General features: G+C 45.7%; 1 protein-coding gene across 1 annotated transcript in view; it reads right to left on the reverse strand.

The window, feature by feature from the left end:
• Positions 1-12,044, reverse strand: part of col9a3 (collagen, type IX, alpha 3) — a 76,137-nt gene that overhangs the window by 57,870 nt on the left and 6,223 nt on the right. Inside the window, exons 3-5 of the mRNA XM_055652326.1 lie at positions 5,768-5,803; positions 5,595-5,666; positions 2,051-2,104 (exon numbers count right to left, since the gene is read on the reverse strand). Coding sequence (XP_055508301.1) covers positions 2,051-2,104; positions 5,595-5,666; positions 5,768-5,803 — 162 coding nt within the window. The remainder of the gene's footprint in view (positions 1-2,050; positions 2,105-5,594; positions 5,667-5,767; positions 5,804-12,044) is intronic.

Below are 12,044 nucleotides of genomic sequence, written 5' to 3' on the forward strand. Positions count from 1 at the left end.
CCACAGTGATGGCATAGTCTTTTGTTCATTTATGTTTAAGGATTTTCACCCATGTGGCATAAGTATTTGTGTTAACTACTGAGTTCCCGCTTTAAGTGCTGATGTTTGTCTCTGTCTTTGTCTAGTCTTGGATGTTCTCACTCTGTGCCTTGTACTCTTATTTATTAGGATTCTAGCATAAGCCTTTTTTTTTAAACTTACTCCTGACTCCTGTGTCTTCTCAGCACAAAGAAACCTTTTCACTGAACCTCGGTACATGTGACAATAAACTAAACTAGGGTGGCACAGTGGTGCAGCAGTAGTGTTGCTGCCTTACAGTGCCAGAGACCCGGGTTCAATCCTGACCACGGGTGCTGCCTGTACGGAGTTTGTATGTTCTCCCCATGACCGCATGGGTTTTCTCCAGATGCTCCGGTTGGTTCCACGCTTCAAAGAGGTACAGGTTTTTAGGTTCATTGGCTTTTGTAAAGTGTAAATTGTCCCTCATGTGTAGGATGGTGCTAGTGTACGGGGTGATCGCTGGTTGGCGCAGACTCAGTGGGCAGAAAGGCCTCGTTCCACTTCTCTAAAGTACATCTCCAAAGTCTGAACTAAGCATACGTCTAAACATATCTCGGTATTGTTTGTTTCAGATCATTCCATCTAAACAACTGTAACAATGCTGCAATGTTCTGGTGAAGGTACTCCCACGGTGGTACTTGGGAGGGAGTTCCAGAATTTAGAACCAGTGATGATGAAGGAATAGGTTTCTCAGGGGAATGACTCGGAGGGAACCTCAGATGGAGGCCGTTCCTCGCATCCGCTGCCGCTCGTTACTTGGGAGAAGCTGATGGAAAAGGACACAATGTGCTAGAATAACCTAGTGGGTCAGGCAACATCTCTGGAGGACATGGATAGGTCATCTTACACCCCCTTCCCCTCCACCCGAACCGTTTTACCAATTCCACATTTCCCCACATTGTTTCTCTGCAGGACATTGGTCCAGATCTTTTCTCACCTCCAGCTCTTCACCGCCTCCCCCGTCCCCACTTCCTACTTTCAGTCTGGAGAAGGATCCCGACCCGAAACATCACCCATCCTTTTTCTCCAGAGATACTGCCTGACCGCTGAGTTACTCTAACACTTTGTGTCTGTCTGGTATAAACCAGCATCTGCAGTTTTTTGTTTCTACATTTTATCGGCAGTTCCTACAACTTCATTGTTCTGTTGTTGGTATGATTAAACTCTTGATCCTGCTCCAACGATCCTACCACGGGATCGCACCTTCTCCTGTGCACCACTCCAATCCCCACCACATGGCTCCTGCTGGAGTTATAGAACTGGAGGAGGTCGCAAGCAGTCCTTGCTCAGACTCCTGCTGCAAACATTGAGCTTGAGAGACTTCTGAAGATGGCTCTCGACCTGAAAAATCACCTATCTGCAAAGTCGGCATAGTGGTAGAGTTCCTTCCTTAGACCGTTAGAGACCCAGGTTCGATCCTGACCTCGGGTGCTGTCTGTACGGAGTATGTATGTTCAACCTGTGATCGTGTGGGTTTTCTCCGGGTGATCTGTTTCCTCCCAAACTCCAAAGATGTGCAGGTTTGTAAGTTAATTGGCTTCTGTAAATTGCCCCTGGGGTGAAGGATAGAACTAATACGGGTAATTTGTGGTCGGCGCAGACTTGGTGGGCCAAAGTGCCTGCTTCCACATTGTATCTCTAAAACTAAAATTAAAATTATCCATGCCCTCCAGAGATGCTGATTTACTCCAGCATTTGGACTTAAAACAGCCATCCTCGTTCATTCATGTCCCACCATTGTGCCTCAGTGTGAGCTGGTCTGGACACACATGATGGCAAGTAATGAGCTCCAGGTTGATCACACACCTCACTGAAGCCCCACAACCAATGCCACAGAGTGCCCGGTGTGGCCAGCGTTGACGTGTAGTCACGTTCTCTGCAGGGGGAGGGGCACAAGTACATTCGAGATGACTGCAACGTCTGCCACTGGGAAACTGGAGGCAAGGACATGAGGTGCAAGCTCAGAGCACGCTGGTGAAATGCAACTTACCTGCTCTCCTCGCAATCCGTCTGCTCCGGGTGTACCATCGAGCCCAGGTAAACCCTGGAAAGATAAAACCAGTCATCAGTGAGGCTCCACTCAGCTCCCCCCCCCATTCCCCTGATCTCCTCCATACAAAGACTGTGGCTTCAATGCACTGCCATTCATTGGGATTGGTATTAGAACACAGGACACTACAACACAGGGACAGGACCTTCATCCCACAATGTCTGTGTTGAACCGAGCGACACAATGGTGCAGCAGTAGAGCTGCTGCCTTACAGGCTCAGAGACCCAGGTTCGATCCTGACTGCGGGTGCTGTCTGTACGGAGTTTGAACATTCTCTCCATGACCGCGGAGGTTTCCTCCGGCTGCGCCAGTTTCCTTGGGTGGGACAGGAGGCCAAGTCTCCAGAGGTTTCCGTTCCGGTTTCCTAAGTGGGACAGGAGGATCAAACCCGGGTCTCTGGAGTTGTAGGGCAGCGGCTCTCCCTGCTGCAGGTTGCTTCTGGGCATCCCTTAGGGAGACCTGCCGCTAATGAGAATAAAGTGGCACAGCGGGTAGTTCTGCTGCCTAACAGCCACGGAGGCCCGGGTTCGATCCTGTTTCATTGACTCATATTAGATATTGAAGTAGATAAAATTATGAGAGGCGTAGATTGGGTAAATAATCAGAATATTTTTTCCCAGGGGGGATACATCGAAGATAACCAGAGGGAATAGCTTTAAGGTGTGAGGGGTACATTTTCTAGATATGTGGGGCATTTTTTTTTCTTACACAGAGGGTGGAGGATGTCTGGAACACACTGCCATGGTGAGGCGGAAATAGATACCATGGAGGCATTCAAGAGACTTTTGGACATGAATAGCAGGGAATGGAGTGTTATGGATCACATGCCGGCAGAGGTCTTGGCATCATGTTCGGCATGAGTATCCTGGGCTGAACAGCCTGTTCCTGTGCTGCACAGTTCTATGTTCTAAGTTGAATGTTCTATGTGCTCTGAACCAACTTCACTAGTTTTTAGTTTTAGTTTTGGAGATACAGCCTGGAAACAGGCCCTTCGGCCCACCGTCTGCACCGACCAGTGATCACCCCGTACACTAGCACTATTCTATACACTAGGGGCCAACTTACAATCTATACTGAGGCCAATTAACATACAAAGTCAGGATTGAACCCAGGTCTCTGGCGCTGTGTGACAGCAACCCTACTGCTGCACCACTATGCCACCTCTAGTGCTGCTGGGGTTTGTCCTGCCACCAGTCTGGGTAGAATATGTCTACACATGTTTGAGTAATGGTCATCACAGTCAGAAACACTGGCTATTAAATAACTCACGGTCACTGAGCAGCACTTGGACAGACTCCGGGGACTGAAGTCTCTAATCCCACACGCACACCAGGTGACATTAGAGGTGGGAACTCTTTCCTGTTATGCTGTTAACAAAACTCGTTCCAGCAATTATTGTAATCTTTATCAATTTTAGTAACTTTGATTTTAGTCCCTTGACAGGAGCCAGTGTGGAGATCCTATAGCGCCTTATTGCCGATTCACCAATTAAAAGATTTAATTCCCTGTGCACGTTAACTCCCGGAGAAGATATTTCACGCTTCATAAGTTCATAAATTATTGGAGCACAATTAGGCCATTTGGCCCATTAAGTCTACTCCGCCATTCAATCATGGCTGATCTATCTTTCACTTTCAACCCCATTCTCCTGCCTTCTCCCCATAACCCCTGACACCCTTACTAATCAAGAATCTGTCTATCTCTGCCTTAAAAATATCCAAAGTCTGCTGTTGTATTTTTCTTTTCTAATCAATTCCCGCATTTGGGTGGTGATCTGAATCCAGGGATATAGGCCCCTATTTGCAATCTCAAGATGTTCTGAAGCACTTTACAGTCATGGAGGTTCTTTTGTAACAGGAGAATGAGTGGCCAATTTACACACGACTTTCCCTTAATAAAAAAACAGCAACACCAAAGAATAACCCGTTCCTTTTAGTGTTCTTTTTAAAGGATACATTTCAGCCAGCTCCTGAGAGAATCCACTTACTTTTGCAAACACTTCATCCGAGATAGCCCACCTAAGATAGTCCTAATTGCCTGCATTTGACCCATATCCATCTAAACCCTTTATCACATGCAGGCAGAGAAGATTAATTTAATCTGGCATCATGTTCAGTTAGGGCATTGTGGGTGGAAGGGCTTGTTCCTGTGCTGTACTGTTCTAGGTTTTAACCCTTTCCTATCCATGTACCTGTCCAAAAAATGTCCCTCTGGTTACTATTCATTATTTTCCCTCTCACCTTAAATCTGTGTCCTCTGGATCTTGATTCCCCTACTCTGGGTAAAAGACTTGATGGATTCACCCTTTTTAATCCTCTCAGGATTTTGTTCACCTCAATAAAATCACCCCTCAGCCTCCTGCACTACAAAGAATAAAGTTCGCTTTTTTTTTTAGAAAGACAGGTTTACATAATGTCTTACAAAATCTAAGGCCATGGTCAAGGGCAGTGGATTACGTATTAAGTGCCTAGTTTTGGAATGAAGAAAAAGTGGCAGACAATTTGGGGAGATGAACTAAAGAGGAACTAGTTAAGACAGACACAACATGCTGGAGTAACTCCGCGGGCCAGGCAGCATCTCCAGAGATAAAGAATAGGTGACGTTTCGGGTCAGAACCCATCTTCAGCCTGAAAGTAGAGAAGGGGGAAGGGGGAGGGGGGAGAGGCTGGATAAATGTCATGGAGGCGAGAGAAGGCCAGAACAAATCCCGCCCGGCAACAGATGACCTCAGGAAGGGTGGGGCTCATATTTGGCTGGGGAAGGTGTGATAACAAGAGGGATACAAGGATGTAAATGAACAGTGGAACTGGTAGGACGACTAGGGTGGGGAGAGGGGAAGAGAGGGGAGGGAAAGGAATGCAGGAGTTACTTGAAATTAGAGAAATCAGCGTTCACACCATTGGGTTGTAAGCTGCCTAAGTAAAGTGTGAGGCATGATTTTCATTTATGCTAATTCAAGGTCAAGTATTGGGGAAAGGTTTTTTGTTCTGGACAGCCTTTAAACTACATCCAACTGAGAGAAACTAGGATTTAACATTTCACCCAATTAAAGCATCGTTAACCCTGCGGCACCCTCTCGGTCCTGTCGACATCCTTACCAAGCAAGTACCTATCAATCTCCACTTTAAAAATTCCCAATGACTTGGCCTCCACAGCCATCTGAGGCAATGAATTCCACAGATTCACCACCCTCTGGCAAAATAAATTCCGCCTCGTCTCCTTCCTAAAGGGACGTCCTTTTATTCTGAGGCTGTGCTCTGCGGCCCTAGACTAGTGGAATCATCCTCTCCACGTCCACTCACTCCAGGCCTTTCATTTTTTGGTGAGATTCAATGAGGTCGCCCCTCATCCTTCTACTCCTGGCTGTATAACACTTCAGGACCTTCTCATGCACCAGTGTCAAACGTCAGCCCACTCTCTGCCCCCACCCCCCACAACAGGTTGGGGGTTCAGACGAATGATAGGAGGTGGGATTGGTACTCACATCTATTCCAGGCAGTCCGGCCAAGCCTGCGATTCCGGGGGCCCCTGGGTCTCCAGGTTCACCCGCGAAGCCCTGCATAGAAATGAAAGTTAAAGTGGTCAAATATGTCCAGCATTCTGCAGAACCGCACGGAACAGTGCTCCGAGTTTTTGTAATTAATGTCATTGACTTACCGGTGGACCCGGTAAACCAGGAGGTCCAGGTTCACCCTGTTGAAAGCAAAGGAGATAGATGTCAGATATGCCTGGAAACAGCAGATCACAGCAGTTATATTTACAGAGAAAATCAAGCATTGAGAACAGGCCACTTGATCCAACTCGGCATCACCGCAATGATCGATTAAAAAAAAGAGACAGGCTGCTGGAGTAAATCAGCAGGTCGGGCAGCATCTGTGGTGAATGTGGATAGGTGACATTTCTGGGTCATGGCCCTTCTTCAGATGTATTGCAGTAGAGGGAGAATGTTGGAAGAGGGGTGGGGGAAGGTATTTTTAAAGCACAGATTGACAGGTTCTTGATTACTACAGGGAGAAGGCAGGAGAATGGAGATAGGGTAGGATAGATTAGCCATGATTGAATGGTGGAGTAGACTCGATGGGCCAAATGGCCTAAATCTGCTCCTGTGACATGAACTTATGAGAAAAGCTTGTGAGCGATAAGTGGTTACAGTGAGAGGAGCAGTTGACAGATGGTTGCACAAAGCTCAAGATGAAAAGACAAACGGTTGTGAGATAAGGAGATGAGGAGAAGAGGCAAGAATTGTGAAGCCAGAGGAAGAAGGGGAAAGGGGAGATGGTTTGTGAGAGTAATGGGTGCACATTCTGATGGAATACTGGGAAGAGAGGCAGGAGAAAGGGCGTGGGGAGGGAAAGAGGGGAAGATGATTGCTTGTTACCCACAAATTGAGAATTCAATGTTCATGCCATTGGGTTGTAAGCTACCCAAGCAGTTGGTCTCAATGATTCTTACCAACTTCTACAGTTGCACCATAGAGAGCATCACAGCCTGTTTTGGGATCAGCCCTTTGAGACAAAAGGAATGGGTGATGTTTTGGGTCGAGACCCTTCTTCAAACTGAACATGAAACGACCCAAAATGTCACCCATTCCTTTTCCTTTCAAGTTACTCGAGCTTTTTGTGTCTATCTTCGGTGTAAACCATCATCTTCAGTTCCTTCCTACACATAATCAAGGACAACTTACATCCCTATCATTCCTTCTTCTCCCCTCTAGCCTTGGGCAGAAAATACAAATATACACGTCCCACCAGATTCAGGTACAGCTCCCTCCCCTCTGTTGTCAGACTCTTGAACGGCCCTCCTATAAGCTAGGGTGAAGTCCCGATCTGCCAGCCTACCTCAAGGCAGCCCCTGAACTTTTTTTTATCTGCACTTTCCTTGTAGCTGTACCCAATTTATTTGTTGGGTGCTTGTGTGTGGCTTGATTGTACTCGTGTATGGTTTGCATTGACTGGATAGCAACGCTAACAATGCTTTTCGCTGCACACGTGACAATACTAAACCACTATCTTCTCTCATCCAGACAAGAGGAATGCATTCAACACATTCACAACTTATGCCTTGTAGATGACCCAGAGGTCCCTTGGAGTAAATGGTTGAGACCCTTACATGTAATCTCCAGCCTCTGGCCCTGATCTGGTAGTGAAGAGTATTTATGTCGCTGGTTCAGGGAGAGTCTGGTCCGCGATGACCTCAGGAGAGGGAGGGAGAAGGGAACAAGGTTGCTGCACCAGGACGGGACCTACACAGTGAATGGTAGGGCTCTGGAGAGTGTTGTAGAACAGAGTGATTTAGGAGTGCAGGTACATCATTCTTTGAAAGTGGCGTCACAGGTAGACAGGATGCTCTGCCCATGGAAAGCATTTTGTTAGGATGCATCACAGCTTGGTTTGGGAACTGCTCTATCCAAGACCGCAAGAAATTGCAGCGATTGTAGACGCAGCCCAGACCATCACACAAACCAACCTCCCTTCTATTGACTCCATTTATACCTCATGCTGCCTCGGCAAGGCCAGCACCATAATCAAAGATCAATTGCACTCTTGCCACTCCCTCTTGACCCCTTTTCCATCAGGCAAAAGATGTAGAAGTGTAAAGATGCACACCTCCAGATTCTGGGACAGTTTCTTCCCAGCTATTATCAGGCAAATGAATCATCCCACCACAACCAGAGAGCAGTGCTGAACTACTATCCACCTCATTGGTAATCCTCGGACTATCCTTGATCGGATTTTGCTGGCTTTACCACGCACTAAATTTTATTCCCTTATCATGTATCTACACACTGCAAATCACGTTTTTATCTTTCTGCTGATTGGTTATTAGGCTACAAAAGTTTTTCAATGTACCTCGGTCCACATGACAATAAACTAAACTGAACTGACCTGGTCAAGAAGGCATTAGATACATAGGCCTTCATCAGTCAGAGTACTTAGTATAGAAGTTGGGAGGTTACGTTAGAGCTGTACAAAACATTGATGAGGCCATGTTTGGAATATTGTGTTGCGTTTTGGTCATCCTGTTATAGGAAGGATGATATTAAGCTGGAAAGGCTGCAGAGAAGATTGACCCAGACGTTGCCAGGAAACAAGGGCCTGAGCTACAGTGTTGAGCAAGCTAGAACATTATTCCTTGAACAGCAGTTGGATGACGAACGATCTTATAGAGGTGTATAAAATCATGAGAGGAAAAGAAAGGATAAATGTGGTCCACCACATGGACCAGACTCCCCATCATTGACTCCATCTGTACTTTACACTGCCTCAGAAAAGCACCCAACATAATCAAGGACTTGTGCCACCCTGTCATTCGCTCCCGACCGGCAGAAGCTAGAAAGTGTGCACCACCAGACTCAGCAACAGCTGCTTCCCCATGGATATCAGGCTTCTGAACGGTATCACCATAAGCTACGGTACTGTCCGATTCACCTCTACCCCATTGCGGACATTGGACTATGTCTCTGGAATTGATGTACTACCTATGCTAAGATCTATATTCTGCACTCTGCATCTTCCCCTTTGCTTTAATTATTGTACTTGAGTTTGACTTGAATGTGTCTACGTATGGCATATCTGATCTGATTGGAGAGCATGCAGAACAAAGCTTTTCACTGTACCTCGATACAGTTGACAATAATAAATTAAACCCAAACCTTTTACAGTCCCGAACACACTGCAAATCCTTTTCACTTACTGGTAGAACGTCACCATAGTGACAGGATTAGCGCCCCTCTGAGCAAGAGGTGTGAAAGGGATTTGATGTCTGTTTGATCAATGTAGAGGCAGATTCAATTGCAGCATTCAGGAGTAGGGCAGGTGTCCAGCAAAGAATTCAGGAGGGAACTAGGGCAGGTACGTGGAGAAACCAGCGGGTGCAGAGCATCTATGGCGAAGGAGAAAGAATTTCGGGCCGCAGGGTTTCGCACGACTAGCCTAGCTTGCTCATAGATGCTGCTGCACCCCTGAGTTTCTCCAATCTGTGTAGACTCAGTGTTGTTAGCTAGTGCTCTTGCCTGGAATCTGTGTGGACTCAGTGTTGTTGGTGTTCTGTGGAGGAGTGGGGGAGCTGTATTTGAACCCAAGGGCAAACAGAACTGCTTCAAGAAAATTATTTTACTTGAAGGAATTTCACAGGAAGGCTCAAATAGAGACATACCTTCCAATGCTAATAAAGCAAAATGAAAGGCAAAAACCAGGCTCTGGCAGCTGTCACTAGTTACAATTAGTAATTTGATGGTGAACTAATTAACTAGACGAGTGAAATAGGACAAACATAATTAACTGGCGTTAACTGGTCAAATGACAAATCTGACTAGCTCTATGTCTGTGTCAAGTGCGACAATAATAAACAAAACAAATATAATAATCAAAAGCCCTTCCTTTCCAAACACATTGATTAGTAACAGCCCTCACTCACTGCCCCTCGTAACTACCACCCGCAGGCCTGTGCAAAGTTCTACGAGCAAAATAGTCACTGGTTAATGAAGGTAAAAAGCCTAAAGCCGGGTTTATGTTTGAGCTTTTGAAGAGGAGAGAGTTGGACCGATGCCAGTGTGACTCTGCGCCGCAGAAAGGGAACGCCACCGGATTCAGAAAGGTTCAAACTGATACTAAATGTATTTTATACTAAATATAATAAATACTAATATAATTTATACTAACATGAAGAGTAAACCCCTGCACTGCCAATGGGTTTAGTTTACTTTGGAGATACAGTGTGGAAACAGGCCCTTCCACCCACTGAGTCCACACCGACCAACAATAACCTGTACACTAGTTCTATCTTACATGCTAGGGACAATTTATACGTACTTACAAACCTGCACGTCTATGGAATGTGGGAGGAAACCAGAGCACCCGGAGAAACTCACGCGGTCACAGGTAAAATTGAATTGAATTGAATTGAACATACAAACTCTACAGACAGCACCCATACTCAGGATCGAACCTGGGTCTCTGGTGCTGTCAGACAGCAACTCTACTACTGTGCCACCATGCCACCTTGGTTATGGGGAAGAAACACCCTGGTCCTTACTTCTAATATTTTTTTTCATTTAATATGCTATTTAATTTAGTTCTTAATTGATGTACTCTACCAAAGATTTATAATCAAAAGCTGAAGATGCATTCCTGATATTCCAATCTATCTTGTTGCAGCCCAGGCACTTTTTTCTAATCTGCACTTTCTCTGTAGCTGTTTCCTTTCCATTTTGCTCATGTGTGGTATGCTGTGTGTAGGAAGCAACTGCATATGCTGGTTTACACCGAAGATAGACACAACATGCTGGAGTAACTCAGCGGAACAGGCAGCATCTCTATCCCGCTGAGTTACTCCAGCGTTTTATGTCTATCTTTTGTGGTATGCCTTGACTTGTTACCTCACAAATCAAAGATTTTCACTGTACCTCAGGACTCGCGTCAATAATGAACTAACAGCAGTGGAGCAGCTGGTAGAGCCGCTGCCTCACAGCGCCAGAGACCTCGGTCCTGATCTCAGGTACTGTCTGTGTGGAGTTTGCAGGTTTTCTGTTTCTCTCAAAGACCCACACTATCCTGGCCACACACTCATCTCCCCACTACCTTCAGGTAGAAGGTACAGGAGCCTGAACACTGCCACGTCCAGGTTCAGAAATAGCTGCTTCCCCACAGCCATCAGGGTATTAAACTCAACTCAAACAAAACTCAGAACATTAATAGCCCATTATCTTTTATTTGCACTTTATCTGTTATTTTATTCATGTATGTATATATTTATATAATGGTATATGGACACACTGATCTGTTCTGTATTCATGCCTACTACATTCTGTTGTGCTGAAGCAAAGCAAGAATTTCATTGTCCTATCTGGGACACATGACAATAAACTCTCTTGAATCTTGAATCTTGAAGTGCCCTGATTTCCTTCTACACAAAGAGATTACAGAGAGTGGTAGACACTGCCCAGTCCATCATGGGTACTGGCCTCCTCACCATCGAAGGATTCTACAGGACACGCAGCCGGCATCATCAATGACCCACACCACCCTGGCCACATTCTCATCTCACTCCTACCGTTGGGAAGAAGGTACAGAAGCCTGAAAACCATGACCACCAGGTAGGTCCAAGGACAGCTACTTCCCAACAACCATCGGGCTCTTGAACACTGCACAACACTAACCTCCACTACGAACTGAAATGGACTGTCTGTCTTTGGTTGCATTAAGGACTTTGGGGTTTTCTGCATGAGTATTGGGGTTATTAATTTATGGATCTTTTTTGTTTATTGTATATTATCTATAGACATTGTATTTACAGGTTTGCTATGCTGCTGCAAGTAAGAATTTAATTGTTCTGTTGTCGGTACATATGACACTTAAATACTCTAGACTTGACACCTAACGGGGTGTTGTTTGCTGGGTTAATTGACCCATTGGTAAATTGGTTAATTGGTAAATTACCTCTAGTGTAAGGAGGGGGGTGAGAGGTGGTGAGAGGAGAAATGGATAGATGGTCAGTGTGGACACAGTAGCTAAGGGCCTGTATGGGTTTATCCACCTCTCCCTTCAACAAATCTTCCTTCTCCCACCTTATCTGTTGGACCTGCTTTTGGAACTGAAGCTTTCAGTAAGTGTTGACCCCCCACTTTACACATTTAATTCAAGACCCAGAACTGCACACTGAGGCAATTAATCCACGGAACAAACCTAGAACAGCACAGTACAGGAACAGGCCCTTCGGCCCACTATGTCTGGGTCGTACCTGATGCCAAGTTAAACTATGTATAGGAAGGAATTGCAGATGCTGGTTTACACTGAAGACTGACACAAAATGCTGGTGTAACTCAGCAGGTCAGGCAGCATCTCTGGAGAAAAGGAATAGGTGATGTTTCAGGTCAAGTCTGAATAAGGGTCTCGAACCAAAATGTCACCTATTTTTTTTCTCCAAAGATGCTGCC

The sequence above is a fragment of the Leucoraja erinacea genome, chromosome 21 (genome assembly GCF_028641065.1).
Source record: "Leucoraja erinacea ecotype New England chromosome 21, Leri_hhj_1, whole genome shotgun sequence".
In the NCBI taxonomy this organism is placed as follows: domain Eukaryota; kingdom Metazoa; phylum Chordata; class Chondrichthyes; order Rajiformes; family Rajidae; genus Leucoraja; species Leucoraja erinaceus.